The 16,971-nt window shown below is 41.2% G+C and overlaps 1 protein-coding gene across 1 annotated transcript; it reads right to left on the reverse strand.

Moving 5' to 3' along the window:
• Window positions 1-312: 312 nt before the first annotated feature.
• Window positions 313-14,422, reverse strand: LOC110525475 (arrestin domain-containing protein 1). The gene is made up of 8 exons (XM_021605607.2): window positions 14,204-14,422; window positions 5,982-6,092; window positions 5,589-5,639; window positions 2,744-2,898; window positions 2,443-2,628; window positions 2,067-2,243; window positions 1,361-1,952; window positions 313-1,057 (listed from the first exon to the last, which is right to left on the reverse strand). The coding sequence occupies exons 1-8, from the start codon at window positions 14,319-14,321 to the stop codon at window positions 1,014-1,016; spliced, it is 1,434 nt and encodes a 477-aa protein (XP_021461282.2). The 5' UTR covers window positions 14,322-14,422; the 3' UTR covers window positions 313-1,013.
• Window positions 14,423-16,971: the final 2,549 nt, after the last annotated feature.

A 16,971-nucleotide genomic window follows, 5' to 3' on the forward strand; every position in this document is an offset into this window, starting at 1 on the left:
TCTGGGAGAGAGATTTTAGAATTTTAAACACTTTTCTGGACAGTTTGAAATTTGGATGCTCTGCTCCAGACAAGGGCATTTCCAGGCATACAGCTTTACCTTACAATTCCACTAAATATGATTATGCTTTAAAAAGTGCAATTATAAAAATAAAGTTTCCCTGTCAGACAAGAATTGTACCGACTTGCAAGAATCCCTGTCGAGCAGACATCTATATTGGAGTGCAAGACCCTTCATGTTTACAACTGATAAATGGGCCTAAAACTAGAGATGTACAATTACCCTGGCATAGTAAACAAAGCAAAACAAAAATGGCTAAACATACAACACAATTTTATTAGGTTGTGCATTGTAGAGTATCAAGGCACTGTATTTCCTATGCATAAAACATTATTTGGATATAGAACATAGTGAATTGTCTATGAATAGACAGTTTAGTGAAAACAATAAATAAACATACAGGTTACATAAAACATAGCCTGGGCAGTTGCTAGTGGGCTTCATGGATCTTCACTTGTTTCAATCATAGGTGTTTTGGCTCCCGAGTGGCACAGCGGTCTAAAGCACTGCATCTCAGTGCTAGAACCTCACTAGACACCCTGGTTCGATTCTAGACTGTATCATAACCGGCCGTGATTGGGAGTCCCATAGGGCGGCGCACAATTGGCCCAGCTTCGTCCGGGTTTGGCCGGGGTAGGCCGTCATTGTAAATAAGAATTTGTTCTTAACTGACTTGCCTAGTAAAAAAAATACAATTTCAACATATTCTTAACTAATTCTACCCTGACTTAACTTTGAAAATGTGTCTCCAGCTATAAAAATTGTTTATGTAAAAACATTACTGTCCTGAAAGCGCAAACAATGTGTGAAAGCAATCAGTAATCATAAAAAAGGTGTTGCTTAACCTGGGCTGACGTACTTAAGAGATCTATCTGGAAGCATGATCGAGTAGAAGGGAGGTTGGTTGTCATGTTCAGTGTTGCCAGCAGTCTCTCCTGTGTCATGACGTTGTTTTATGTGTTGCTGCTACAGCTCTCGACATAGCTGGGAGGAGCCTCTGTAACAGAGGACAGCGGATATTAGTTAGCAGACAAAGACATTATTACACAAGACCCACCTAACTACATGAGGTCACAGCAAAACTTACAAAGCAAAGACATAACTGTCTAAGGTGTGGCAATTAGACTCCTTCATAATGGATATTAGCCAAGACTCTCAAACCTGCCACAACTGATACATTGAGATGACAATAATAGAAACACCTTACCCAAATACTAAATATCAAACTGTGCAATAAGATAACTGAGTAAAAAGTAAATAGCATTAGCACCGCCAGTCACTACAGGAGTGTAAGACTGACCATGTGGGAGTGTTGAGGTGCTGTACTCAGGAGGCAGGAGTGGGTAGAGGGTAGGCTTGGGGTTGGTACTGCCCTCAGAGAAGAATGGGATGGTGGCACCTGTGGACACACAGAACAAAGGTCCCGTTGGGTTTTTGGCGTCACTCTGGGACTGGTTCTGGGAGAAGGTGAGGCCTGGGGCATAGCTGAAGGCACTGGGGGAGACAGTGGCCTGAGAACTCAAGAAACCAAGCTGGGAGTGGCTCTCAGTTGGGAGGGCCTCGGTCACCTGCCCCTTAGCGCCCATGACCAGATAGTCCATCTCAGCTGGAGGGGCACTGGGGGAGGCAGGGGAGGAAGTGGAGACTCTGATTCTGGGAACAGGTTTTGGGGCTGGGTGGGGGGAAGGGCAAGGGGTAGTAGGAGTTTCTTTGTCTTGGGAGGACGGCTCAGAGCGTCTGCTATTTTCTAGCTTGGTAGGGTTTGCGGAGGAGCGAGAAGGATCGGTGGTTGGAGGAGGGGGTCTGGAGGGTCGTGCTGACGTGGTATCCACTGAGATGTTTCCAATGTGGATGGGCAACAAAAACGAAGCCTCTGGAGATTTCAAGGAGATCTAAAGTACCAGGGAGTAAAGAGGAGAAGGTATTATCAAAACATGGGAGCTAAACTGTAGAGAAAAAGGGTTTCACTGTAGAGGAATGTTATCATGAAGAGAAAAGTTGCTTACTTGAATAAAGTATTCCATGTTTATTAGACCACAGTCAGCCAGAGATGACTGGGGCAGAGGAGGTACAATAATCTTCTCCTTCCACTCAGCTTGTTTGCCAGCCTTCACCCCAGCACCCTCCACCTGCACTAAAGTCCTCAAGTCAATGGTAGGCTTCTTTGTCTGGTAAGTTACTTTCTGTTGGAGATGAGCACACAGAAATAGGGTAGATAATGTTTGAGTGACTAAAATAAAGCAATCCCTTTTTTATCTCACCTGAGACAAGAATTACCCCATTGCAGCTTTATAGTGTCATTAACACAACCACACGTTGTTGAAACACTTCCCTTAGCCTTGCTTTATTTCAAGCACTGAAGACTAGGTCAGTACTCTATACCTGAATGAGACAGGCTACCACAGTCCCTGTGGTTTTCCCAGACTGGTTGTGGAGCTCTGTGGTCAGTTGGATGACCTGACCAGGCGTGTAGCCCTTCATGTCACTATGGGCCTTCAGCACCACAGTTCCTGTCTTTACCCCCAGCAGGTAGGTGAACTTCTTAGTAATGGAAGATGAACTACGTCCCTGGAAACAGGTGGGAAATATAAAGTTAAGACCAGATTCACCAATCTCCAGTGTCTGAGGTTTGGATATCTCTGATAAAGTGAAAAGGTATCAAAATCAGCCAGGGAGCTCTCACATGGATGTCAGGTACATCATTGAGGTTGAGGAGACTCAGCAGGTAGAAAGGCTTCTCCACCTTATAGTCCTTAGAGAAGCGAGGAGTGTCAATGAAAGCCCTCACTCTGTACATAACTTTTCCATAGTTTCCTTCAAAGGATGTGGGAACAGAGGCTATATGGGAATGGAAGGAGTAGTTATTTAGCACAGGATGTCTTTTCATGGTGGCAAGAATAGGCAAAAATAGTGGCAACACAAATGGACTGTATCTAATTGTTTTACAATTAAAAGACGGTGTACATTGAACAGCAGATGCAAGTTTCAAATCAGAATGGACAGTTGAGGACCAGTTAGGTTGGTTTGGGTTTCTGTGGTATGGATCACCTACATTGTTATGAAAGATAACTTTGTCAGAGGGAAAGTGAATCCCTTCTCAACTGGACAGGCAGTCTGTCGGTCAGTCTGACAGATCTTAACAATAAGTAATGAGCGGAGGGTTTATGTGATCATAGGGCTCCTCTACCTGTGAGCTATTGCATAGATAAGGCAGAATGTGATATAGTTCTATTAATGATCTATCGGATTCATTTCCTTAGCATGCAAAGTGTAACGGTCCAATAATCAAGAGTCATACTTTGAAACAAAAAAAGAGAAGTAGGCCATACCAGATTGTTAGTATGAATGACCAGAGACAAAACATAAGCGAGGAAGCCACGGTCATACTAGTACAGAGGATAGTATAACAAAGATAACAGGTGGCTTGAAACAGCAGATGAAATTGGGAACTAAGCAGTTCAGCTAACACATCTCAGGGTATCAATGCTCTCAGTCCCTACCATACTAGTCAACAAGGGGAAAAGGAGGCTAATGAGCTAATGACAAGGGCACAATCTCAACAAACGCATTAAAATGGTTCATTACATAATTATTTTTTTTAACAGACATACAACCAGTCAAAGTTTGGACACCTACTCATTCAAGGGATTCTTTATTTTTATTATATTCTACATTGTAGAATAATAGTGAAGACATCAAAACTATTAAATAACACATATGGAATCATGCAGTAAACAAACAAAAAAGTTGTTAAACAAATATATTTGAGATTCTTCAAACTAGCAACCCCTTTGCCTTGATGACAGCTTCGCACACTCTTGGCATTCTCTCAACCAGCTTCATGAGGAATGCATTTCAATTAACAGGTGTGCCTTGTTAAAGTACATTTCATGTGTTTGAGCCAATCAGTTGTGTTGTGACAAGGTAGGGGTGGTATATAGAAGATAGTATTTTACCAAATAGGGCTAAGTCCATATTATGGCAAGACCAGCTCAAATAAGCAAAGAGAAACGACAGTCCATCATTACTTTAACACATGAAGGTCAGTCAATACGGAAAATTAAGAACTTCAACGTTTCTTCAAGTGCAGTAGCAAAAAACATCAAGCACTATGATGAAACTGGCTCCCATGAGGACCACTACAGGAAAGGAAGACCCAGAGTTACCTCTGCTGCAGAGGATAAATTCATTAGAGTTACCAGCCCACATAAATGCTTCAGAGTTCAAGTAACAGACAAATTGACAAATTTGACAAATTGCTGCAAAGAAACCACTACTAAAGGACACCAATAAGAAGAAACTTGCTTAGGCCAAGAAACACGAGCAATGGACATTAGACAGGTGGAAATCTGTCCTTTGGTCTGTTGAGTCCAAATTTGAGATTTTTGGTTTCAACCGCCGTGTCTTTGAGAGACAGAGTAGGTGAACAGATGAGCTCCAAATGTGGTTTCCACCATGAAGCAAGGTGGTGTGATGGTGCTTTGCTGGTGACACTGTCAGTGATTTATTTACAATTCAAGACACACTTAACCAGCATGGCTACCACAGCATTCTGCAACAATATGTCATCCCATCTGGTTTGTGCTTAGTGGGACTATCATTTGTTTTTCAACAAGACAATAAACCAACACACCTCCAGGCTGTATAAGGGCTATTTGACCAAGAAGGAGTGAAGGAGCGCTGCATCAGATGACCTGGCCTCCACAATCACCCAACCTCAACCCAATTGAGATGGTTTGGAATGAGTTGGACCGCAGAGTGAAGGAAAAGCAGACAACAAGAGCTCAGCATACATGGGAACTCCTTCCAGACTGTTGGAAAAGCATTCCAGGTGAAGCTGGTTGACAGAATGCCAAGAGTGTGTAAATCTGTCATCAAGGCAAAAGGTGGCTACTTTGAAGAAACTAAAATATATATATTTTTTTTTGTTTAGCACTTTTTTGGTTACTACATGAATCCATATGTGTTATTTCATAGTTGATGTCTTCACTATTATTCTACAATGTAGAAAATAGTCAAAAGAAAAACCCTTGAATGAGTAGGTGTGTACAAACTTTTGACTGGTACTGCATGTATGTATGCGCTAATAATGAAACATTTATGAACTACTTATAGCCCTTCTATAAGGGAAAGGGAGATACTTAGTCAGTTGTACAACAATGCATTCAACTGAAATGTGTCTTCCGCTACCTTAACATAAATTGTTACCTCAACCTCATGGCCACGAGTAAGTTATTTTAGAGGCTCACATCAATTACTCTGCCAATGTGCAGTCATTTGTAGCGCCATTTCCATTCTAGACACATGTCAACGGTCCCTATGGTAATCCACATCCTCAATCATTAATGTAGAGATTCAGGAACTGTACTACATTCCTCATATTACTTCTGCTGATAACGAGCCATGTCAAAACTAAAGTATCTACTCACATGCCAGGGCATGTCCGATTATAAAACATGAGGAAAACCCATATATTTTAAAGGATGTGGTGCATAGGTCTGCAAAGCTTCATCACTCAGCGGCCTTACCTGGAATGAGAAACTTGAACGGAAAACTGTGATCTCCCGGTTTCAGGGTTCCTTGGAGACAGGAAGAAAGATAAGCACCAGATCAGCTGTCTGGAAAACATTCTGTCCATTAACAATGTCTGTTGTTCCTGTTCTATGAATCACATTCAACTTTCAGGGTAGAAGGGGAAGCTCTCAGAATAGGGATTCAATGTTTGTTTACCTCATCCTTCTTGCATATGTAGGTGATAAAAGAAAATCATTACAAAAACAAAGACTGACTGGAAGGTGTGTACGTGTCATTTCAAAGGAAACAGTTACACCATAACTGAAGTGTCAGTAAGAAGTGGAAAAGGGAGGTGAATGTGGCCTATAACTGTAAACGTGAGCAGGTAATGAACCAGTTGACAGCACCTTTATCTGCCACAGAGAGCGTGCTGCTGAAGTACTGCTCTTCCACCATCCAGGCTGTGTCATTGCTCTTGCTGGTGACACCACAGAAGCCTTGGCAATTCACTTTGATATCTGCAGGGATAATACACAGAACTATTAACTTCAAAAGAAGAGAACTTAAGGTCCCTAGAATGTTTGTATCTGCCATTTGTTTGGCAGATGCAGACCACAGCAATCAATTATTCACAGGCATTTGAGGAGAGTTTACATTGAGGGAAATTTTCCTGCAAACACGTAACATGTCACACAGAACATATTCGTAAAAACCAAACTCAAATAACGAGGGATCCTAAAACAAAGACAAGTCAAACAGACAAAACAGTTTCTGGCGTGACGCAAAGCAACACACTTGAACAGTCTGTTTTCTTATGTAAGTCACATACCTGGCAGTGAAACTCAAAACACACCAAAGTCACACAAGCCAATAGGGTGGTAGGTAGCCTAGTGGTTAGAGTGCTGGGTCAGTAACCGAAAGGTTGCTAGATTGAATCCCTAAGCTGACAAGGTTAAAGTCTGTCATTCTGCCCCTGAACAAGGCAGTTAACCCATTGTTCCTAGGTCGTCATTGTAAATAATATTTTTTTCTTAACTGACTTGCCTAGTTAAATAAACAAATAAAATGAGCACATCAATTAAAGGGTGCTAAATGGGAGTCCTAGAGGGGATTGGAAACAGCTCTTGGCCAGTAGTGGGTTATGACCCACATTAATTAATAGTTCAATCAATCATAATTCTGGATGGAGCCCAATAACACACAGTCCTGGAGAAGGACAGCCAAGTAAAAACTAATCAAAAACCCCCGTGGAAGTATAAAGTTCAGTACTCTGATATTCAGCTAAATTATACAAGTTAAGTTTAATTTTAACTTCCCATAACGACAATTTAATAACATTAAAACAATTATACTTGTTAAGAGCATGTTGATGATTGTGGGGGCTGTCTTGTTATACTTCAGTGCAGCTTTTCACATTATTGATCATAGTCTGCTGCTGGAAAAACTTGTGTTATGGCTTTACACCCCCTTCTATAATGTGGATAACGAGTTACTTGTCTAACAGAACACAGAGGGTGTTCTTTAATGGAAGCCTATCAAATATAATCCAGTTAGAATCAGGAATTTGAACATTTTTACTAACGACATGCCACTGACTGAGTAAAGCCAGAGTGTCTATGTATGCGGATGACGAAACACTATACATGTCAGCTACTACTACTGAAATGACTGCAACTCTCAAAAAAAATAGCTGCAGTTAGTTTCAAGGTGGGTGGCATAAGCTAGCCCTAAATATTTCAAAAACTAAAAGCATTGCATTGGGAACAAAACAGTCACTAAACCTCAACTAAATCATGTGGAAATTGAGCGAGTTGAGATGACTAAACTGTTTGGAGTAACACTAGACTGCAAACTGTCACGGTCAAAACATTGATGCAGTAGTAGCTGAGACGGGGAGAAGTCCGTCTATAATAAATCAATGTGCTGCCTTCTTAACAACACTTAATAACACTTCTTATCAAGAAGGCAGGTCCTACAGACCCTAGTTTTGTCACACATCGACTACTGTTCAGTCGTGTGGTCAAGTACCACAAAAAATGACTTAGAAAAATTGCAATTGGCTCAGAACAGGGAGCATGGCTGGCCCTTGGGTGTGCACAGAGAGTTAATATTAATAATATGCATGTCAATCTCTCCTGGCTGAACGTGGAGGAGAGATTGACTTCATCACTACTTTTATTTATGAGAGGTATTGACATGTTGAATGCACCGAGCTATCTGTTTAATAAACTACTGGCACACAGCTCGGACACCAATGCATACCCCACAAGACATGCCACAAGAGGCCTATTCACAGTCCAAGTCCAGAACAGACTACGGGAGGCACACAGTACTACATAGAGCCATGACTCCATGGAACTCTATTCCACATCAAGTAACTGACGCAAGCAGTTAAATTAGATTTAAAAAACAGATTTTAAAAAAAACACACCTTATGGAATAGCAGGGACTGTGAAGCAACACAAACATTGGAACATACATGCATACACACACGATAACATCAGCACTATACATACTAGAGGTCGACCAATTAATCGGAATGGACAATTAATTAGGGCCGATTTCAAGTTCTCATAACAATCAGTAATCGGCATTTTCAATGTTATGACACCAATCATGGCCGATTACATTGCACTTCACGAGGAGACTGCGTTGCAGGCTGACTACCTGTTATGCGAGTGCAGCAAGGAGCCAAGGTAAGGTGCTAGCTAGCATTAAACGTATCTTATAAAAAACAATCAATCTTAACATAAATCACTAGTTAACTACACATGGTTGATGATATTACTAGTTTATCTAGCTTGTCCTGCGTTGCATATAATCGATGCGGTGCCTGTTAATTTATCATTGAATCATAGTCTACTTCATCAAAACGGGTGATTTAACAAGTGCATTTGTGAAATAAGCACACAGTCGTTGCACCAATGTGTACCTAACCATATACATCAACGCCTTTCTTAAAATCAATACACAGAAGTATATATTTTTAAACCTGCATATTTAGTTAAGAAATTCATGTTAGCAGGCAATATTAAACTAGGGAAATTGTGTCACTTCTCTTGCATTCATTGCACGCAGAGTCAGGGTATATGCAACAGTTTGGGCCTCCTGGCTCATTGCGAACTAATTTGCCATAATTGTACATAATTATGACATAACATTGAAGGTTGTGCAATGTAACAGGAGTATTTAGACTTATAGATGCCACCCGTTAGATAAAATATTTCACTGAAAGAATAAACATTTTATTTTTGAAATGATAGGTCATTAATATGGTCAAATCTGGAAACTAAGGCTTGCATTTCTGTGTGTTATGTTAGACTTAATTATATGATTTGATAGAGCAGTCTGACTGAGTGGTGGTAGGCAGCAGCAGGCTCGTGAGCATTCATTCAAACAGCACTTTGTGTTTACCAACAGCTCTTCGCAATGCATTAAGCATTGCGCTGTTTATCACTTCAAGCCTATCAACTCCCGAGATTAGGCTGGTGTAACCGATGTGAAATGGCTAGCGTTTCAAACGTCACTCGCTCTAAGACTTGGAGTAGTTGTTCCCCTTGCTCTGCGGCGATGGGTAACAATGCTTCGAGGGTGGCTGTTGTCGATGTGTTCCTGGTTCGAGCCCAGGTAGGGGCGAGGAGAGGGACGGAAGCTATACTGTTACACTGGCAATACTAATGTGCCTATAAGAATATCCAATAGTCAAAGGTATATGAAATACAAATGGTAGAGAGAGAAATAGTCCTATAATTCCAATAACCTCAACCTTCTTACCTGGGAATAGTGAAGACTCATGTTAAAAGGAACCACCAGCTATCAAATGTTCTCATGTTCTGAGCAAGGAACTTAAATGTTAGCATTTTTACATGGCACATATTGCACTTTTACTTTCTTCCCCAACACTTTGTTTTTGCATTATGTAAACCAAATTGAACATGTTTAATTATTTATTTGAGGCTAAATTGATTTGATTGATGTATTATATTAAGTTAAAATAAGTGTTTATTCAGTATTGTTGTTATTGTCATTACAAATTTTAAAAGTAATAATAAAATCGGCCGATTAATTGGTGTCAGCTTTTTTTGGTCCTCCAATAAATCGGTATTGAAAAATCATAATTGGTCGACCTCTAAATCAAATTTTATTTGTCACATACACATGGTTAGCAGATGTTAATGCGAGTGTAGCGAAATGCTTGTGCTTCTAGTTCCGACAATGCAGTAATAACCAACAAGTAATCTAACTAACAATTCCAAAACTACAGTCTTATACACAGTGTAAGGGGATAAAGAATATGTACATAAGTATATATGAATGAGTGATGGTACAGGGCAGCATAGGCAAGATACAGTAGATGGTATTGAGTACAGTATATACATATGAGATGAGTATGTAAACAAAGTGGCATAGTTAAAGTGGCTAGTGATACATGTATTACATAAGGATGCAGTCGATGATATAGAGTACAGTATATACGTATGCATATGAGATGAATAATGTAGGGTAAGTAACATTATATAAGGTAGCATTGTTTAAAGTGGCTAGTGATATATTTACATAATTTCCCATCAATTCCCATTATTAAAGTGGCTGGAGTTGAGTCAGTGTCAATGTCAGTGTGTTGGCAGCAGCCACTCAATGTTAGTGGTGGCTGTTTAACAGTCTGATGGCCTTGAGATAGAAGCTGTTTTTCAGTCTCTCGGTCCCAGCTTTGACGCACCTGTACTGACCTCGCCTTCTGGATGATAGCGGGGTGAACAGGCAGTGGCTCGGGTGGTTGATGTCCTTGATGATCTTTATGGCCTTCCTGTAACATCGGGTGGTGTAGGTGTCCTGGAGGGCAGGTAGTTTGCCCCCGGTGATGCGTTGTGCAGACCTCACTACCCTCTGGAGAGCCTTACGGTTGAGGGCGGAGCAGTTGCCGTACCAGGCGGTGATACAGCCCGCCAGGATGCTCTCGATTGTGCATCTGTAGAAGTTTGTGAGTGCTTTTGGTGACAAGCCGAATTTCTTCAGCCTCCTGAGGTTAAAGAGGCGCTGCTGCGCTTTCTTCACGATGCTGTCTGTGTGAGTGGACCAATTCAGTTTGTCTGTGATGTGTATGCCGAGGAACTTAAAACTTGCTACCCTCTCTACTACTGTTCCATCGATGTGGATAGGGGGGTGTTCCCTCTGCTGTTTCCTGAAGTCCACAATCATCTCCTTAGTTTTGTTGACGTTGAGTGTGAGGTTATTTTCCTGACACCACACTCCGAGGGCCCTCACCTCCTCCCTGTAGGCCGTCTCGTCGTTGTTGGTAATCAAGCCTACCACTGTTGTGTCGTCCGCAAACTTGATGATTGAGTTGGAGGCGTGCGTGGCCACGCAGTCGTGGGTGAACAGGGAGTACAGGAGAGGGCTCAGAACGCACCCTTGTGGGGCCCCAGTGTTGAGGATCAGCGGGGTGGAGATGTTGCCTACCCTCACCACCTGGGGGCGGCCCGTCAGGAAGTCCAGTACCCAGTTGCACAGGGCGGGGTCGAGACCCAGGGTCTCGAGCTTGATGACGAGCTTGGAGGGTACTATGGTGTTGAATGCCGAGCTGTAGTCGATGAACAGCATTCTCACATAGGTATTCCTCTTGTCCAGATGGGTTAGGGCAGTGTGCAGTGTGGTTGAGATTGCATCGTCTGTGGACCTATTTGGGCGGTAAGCAAATTGGAGTGGGTCTAGAGTGTCAGGTAGGGTGGAGGTGATATGGTCCTTGACTAGTCTCTCAAAGCACTTCATGATGACGGAAGTGAGTGCTACGGGGCGGTAGTCGTTTAGCTCAGTTACCTTAGCTTTCTTGGGAACAGGAACAATGGTGGCCCTCTTGAAGCATGTGGGAACAGCAGACTGGTATAGGGATTGATTGAATATGTCCGTAAACACACCGGCCAGCTGGTCTGTGCATGCTCTGAGGGCGCGGCTGGGGATGCCGTCTGGGCCTGCAGCCTTGCGAGGGTTAACACGTTTAAATGTCTTACTCACCTCGGCTGCAGTGAAGTTGAGACCGCATGTTTTCGTTGCAGGCCGTGTCAGTGGCACTGTATTGTTCTCAAAGCGGGCAAAAAAGTTATTTAGTCTGCCTGGGAGCAAGACATCCTGGTCCGTGACTGGGCTGGATTTCTTCTTGTAGTCCGTGATTGACTGTAGACCCTGCCACATGCCTCTTGTGTCTGAGTCGTTGAATTGAGATTCTACTTTGTCTCTGTACTGACGCTTAGCTTGTTTGATAGCCTTGCGGAGGGAATAGCTGCACTGTTTGTATTCGGTCATGTTACCAGACACCTTGCCCTGATTAAAAGCAGTGGTTCGCGCTTTCAGTTTCACGCGAATGCTGCCATCAATCCACGGTTTCTGGTTAGGGAATGTTTTCATCATTGCTATGGGAACGACATCTTCAACGCACGTTCTAATGAACTCGCACACCGAATCAGCGTATTCGTCAATATTGTTATCTGACGCAATACGAAACATATCCCAGTCCACGTGATGGAAGCAGTCTTGGAGTGTGGAGTCAGCTTGGTCGGACCAGCGTTGGACAGACCTCAGCGTGGGAGCCTCTTGATTTAGTTTCTGTCTGTAGGCAGGGATCAATAAAATGGAGTCGTGGTCAGCTTTTCCGAAAGGGGGGCGGGGCAGGGCCTTATATGCGTCGCGGAAGTTAGAGTAACAATGATCCAAGGTTTTACCACCCCTGGTTGCGCAATCGATATGCTGATAAAATTTAGGGAGTCTTGTTTTCAGATTAGCCTTGTTAAAATCCCCAGCTACAATGAATGCAGCCTCCAGATAAATGATTTCCAGTTTGCAAAGAGTTAAATAAAGTTCGTTCAGAGCCATCGATGTGTCTGCTTGGGGGGGGGGGGGGGGGGGGATATATACGGCTGTGATTATAATCGAAGAGAATTCTCTTGGTAGATAATGCGGTCTACATTTGATTGTGAGGAATTCTAAATCAGGTGAACAGAAGGATTTGAGTTCCTGTATTCTTTCATCACACCATGTCTCGTTAGTCATGAGGCATACACCCCCGCCACTCTTCTTACCAGAAAGATGTTTGTTTCTGTCAGCGCGATGCGTGGAGAAACCCGTTGGCTGCACCGCCTCGGATAGCGTCTCTCCAGTGAGCCATGTTTCCGTGAAGCAAAGAACGTTGCAGTCTCTGATGTCCCTCTGGAATGCTACCCTAATACCTACACATGGATTTAGTACTGTAGATATGTGGTAGAGTAGGGGCCTGAGGGCACACAGTGTGTTGTGAAATCTGTGAATGTAGTATTGTAATGTTTAAAATTTGTAGAAACTGACATTTTGCTGGACCCCATGAAGAGTAGCTGCTGCCAATGGGGATCCATAATAAATACAAAGATCCACTTTACAGAGTCTAAAAATGTGACATTGTTGAGTACCACCGGTTGTGAAAATCAAATGTGAAGTCCTCAAAACAGGTCAGATAACCTTCCCAAGTTACTGCAGTATTGGTTATGAAGTTCTTAAGACATCAGTTAAAAACAGAGCAGCCAGTGACACTGTATTCCATATCTAAATGCATGACTCAAGCTGCTACAGCCTGATCTGTTTTTCCTGACCTGGAATGTAAACAAACCAGAGCTATAACACAAGACATTGAGCCGAAACACCCATGACACAAAACATCTGTGTTTTAAGAGGGCAATTTAGTTCTCATGTTCAATAAGGTTCAGAGAAAATGTATGTTAAAATGTGTTTTACCATGAACATATTTTTTGGGGGTTGTTCTTTAACTCCACCTACTGCCTAAACAGCAGTGGAAATATATATATATATATATATATATATATATATATATATATATATATATATATATATATATATATATATACATACATAAATGTGTGACCAACTCAAAACATATTTGATCACCCCCAGTGCAATTTCGATGAATATATTAATTATTTTGTTCTACTATAACAGGTGATAGGGATGAGGGTGACCACCAGCTGTCAATAGCTATTTGATATAGGGAAAGCCCTTTGAGATCCTTCCTTTCATTAGGCACACAGATATTGTCCCATTGAACAATTCAATGTTATATCCTACCACACACACACACACAGCTTGAGTTGATCATTGCCCCTTCTATGCTTGCAAATAAATGATTGGTATAAATGTTAATAGTTTGACTAATCTTGTTCGCATCGTTTTACTTTTTAGATATGGTAAAATTACAAATGAAGTTAGTCAACAGACCCCAAAAATGAGTCCAATTTGCCTCCCTGACAACAAATGAGACTTATCGCCTTGGTTTTGTTTTCCTTCAAACACATCTAAAGAAAGTGTCTGTTCGAGTAAAAGCCCTCCCAAGAACATGATACAAGTCAGTCTACCTGAATTCTTTACACATTAAAGTTAGTTGTACACGTTCATCACCTGAAAATAATACAAATACAAAGATACAATGTAGGATACTGTAAATAAAACGTCACAAATCACAATTGCATAACCATTGTTTGCTTCAGTGGAACACTAACGCTACTTCCTTGTCCGAGGAGACGACAAATTCACGACAGGTGAAAGAAAGTTAGCAATGATTGTTAAATGGTGACGTTTTCCAGAACCCTACCTTTACATAGCAGAGCTTCGGTGGTTGTGATTTTCAGAGTGCCTGAAAGTGACTCTCCAGGACTATAAACAACTTTATTGTCTTTAAAAGTTATGTCGAATTCTTGGAGTTTTCCCATGTTTTCCACCACGAGAAGGTGGCACCGACAACTGAATCACCTGTGCGCACTACGCAGTAGTGGCGTTTTCTTCCCTGTCCAAGTTGATCCGCCGTGACGTCACTAACAGGAAACAGCTCTTTTTATTTTTTATTTTTTAGCGTCTCGTATTAAATAAAAATTAAACATAAATATATAAATATATCTCACATAAAATGTATCTCACATGTATCTGTTAAATACGTATTTAAATGTTATGCATGTGTCCTTTTTACTGTAAACAAAATATCATATATTATTTTTCAATGGTTAAATCCATTTGAATTCCATCACTTTTTGACAGCACCCCTTTTGTTTGAAACGAAACTTCCCAGAAGTGGTCAGAAAGTGACTTTTGGACCTGAATTAGATAAAGGTGCTCAAAGTTGACCCATTTTGCATACCTCACGCTAGCTTTAGACATCCACGTCTTCATCACTAGAAAATATAAACGTTTGAGTTTAATATCATTAACACGTTTATTAATAAACATTGTAATTTTTTACCTTTTACGTCAATTATTTATAAACGTGTAAACTTGAAATATTCGCATATGTTTCGTTTAGACGCTATTTTACATAATCTGAGTTTTTTATTTATTTTTATGTGCCCCATTGGTTGAGACACATGCTCTTGACTACAAGGTGGGCGTCCGTTTAATCATAGAAATATAATTAATAGAATTGACCTATCCTTTCATACCACTGCAATTGATCTGGTACACCAGTGGTTCCCAAAATGTTATAGTCCCTTACCTCTTCAAACATTCAACCTCCAGCTGCATACCACCTCTAGCACCAGGGTCAGCGCACTCTCAAATGTTGTTTTTTGTCATCATTGTAAACCTGCCACACACACACTATACAATACATTTATTAAACATGAGAATGAGTGTGAGTTTTTCTCACTACTCAGCTCGTGGGAAGTGACAAAGAGCTCTTATAGGACCAGGGCACAAATAATAATATTATAATAATAATCACAAATTTTGTTCTTTATTTAACCAACTTACATATAAAACCTTATTTGTTAATCGAAAATTGTGAATAACTCACCACAGGTTACTGAGAAGGGTGTGCTTGAAAGGATGCACCATAACTATGCAATGCTGGTATTGGAGAGAGTCTCAGTCTTAAATCATTTGCCAAGAATCCACTCTCACATAGGTAAGTGGTTGCAAAGGGCATCAGTGTCTTAACAGCGTGATTCGCCAAGGCAGGATACTCTGAGCGCAGCCCAAACCAGAAATCTGGCAGTGGCTTCTGATTAAATTAAATTTTCACAGAACAGCTTGTTGCAATTTCAATGAGGCTCTCTTGTTCAAATATCGGTAAGTGGACTGGAGGCAGGGTATGAAAGGGATATTGAATCCAGTTGTTGTGTCATCCGTTTCGGGAAAGTACCTGCATAATTGCGCACCCAACTCACTCAGGTGTTTCGCTATATAACATTTGACATTGTCCATAAGCTTGAGTTTATTTACACACAAAAAACATACAATGATGGTAAGACCTGTGTGTTGTCCTTGTTAATGCAGACAGAGAAGAGCTACAACTTCTTAATCATAGCCTTAATTTTGTTCCGCTCATTGAATATAGTTGCGGAGAGTCCCTATAATCCTAGATTCAGATCATTCAGGTGAGAAAAAACATCACCCAGATAGGCCAGTCGTGTGAGAAACTCATCATCATGCAAGCGGTCAGACAAGTGAAAATGATGATCAGTGAAGAAAACTTTAAGGTTGTCTCTCAATTCAAAAAAATGTGTCAATACTTTGCACCATGATAACCAGCGCTCTTCTTCTGTATGTTGCAAAAGCGTTAAATTGTCGCTGCCCATATCATTGCATAATGCAGAAAATACACAAGAGTTCAGGGGCCTTGCTTTAACAAAGTTAACCATTTTTACTGTAATGTCCAAAATGTCTTTCAAGCTGTCAAACATTCCCTTGGCAGCAAGAGGCTCTCGGTGGATGCTGCAGTGTACCTAAGTGGAGTCGGGAGAAACTGCTTGCACACGTGTTACCACTCCACTATGTCTCCCTGTCATGGCTTTTGCGCCATCAGTACAGATACCAACATGAGCAGCAGCTATGTTTGGCTACATAGTGGAATTCCTGCAAAAGAGTAACGGTTAATGTGATTGGATGTGAATTATTTGATTAGGCTACCTGTATTTGACATTATGTTGTTATTTCGCTGAACACTAGATGGTTTAATTTTATTTTTGGCAGGGAAACGAGGCTACTCAGGCGAGAGAAAAACCTCACCTAAATATATGGCCCCATTGGAAAATATAAATGCGCGTACCCCTTGTGAAAATGAATTTTTTTATTAAACATTTAAGAAGAAAGAAATTATAAGATAGTTTGACAACCGTGTTTGTAAGCTTTTAAATGATATCAATCTCAACTGTTTATCTTTTCCAGCGATGAAGACATTGATGTCTCAAGGCACTGTGGAGTTTGCAAAAAGGGTCAACTTTGAGCACTTTTATCTCTTGAATGTTTTGGCATTCAAGTCCAAAAAGTCCCTTTCTGAGCACTTCTACAATGGTCAAATACACTACATATACAAAAGTATGAGGACACCCTTTCAAATGAGTGGGTTCGGCCATTTCAGACACACCTGTT

The sequence above is a fragment of the Oncorhynchus mykiss genome, chromosome 6, assembly GCF_013265735.2.
Source record: "Oncorhynchus mykiss isolate Arlee chromosome 6, USDA_OmykA_1.1, whole genome shotgun sequence".
NCBI lineage: Eukaryota > Metazoa > Chordata > Actinopteri > Salmoniformes > Salmonidae > Oncorhynchus > Oncorhynchus mykiss.

Bases quoted from the DNA above. Each gene is read 5' to 3' on its own strand.
- LOC110525475 (XM_021605607.2), bottom strand. From the start codon at position 14,321: ATGGGAAAACTCCAAGAATTCGACATAACTTTTAAAGACAATAAAGTT. The intron at 2,629-2,743 runs GTGAGAGCTCCC...ACCTGTTTCCAG, and splicing joins ATGATGTACCTGACATCCAT to GGACGTAGTTCATCTTCCAT. The intron at 1,058-1,360 runs GTCAGTCTTACA...CCTCTGTTACAG, and splicing joins CACCTCAACACTCCCACATG to AGGCTCCTCCCAGCTATGTC.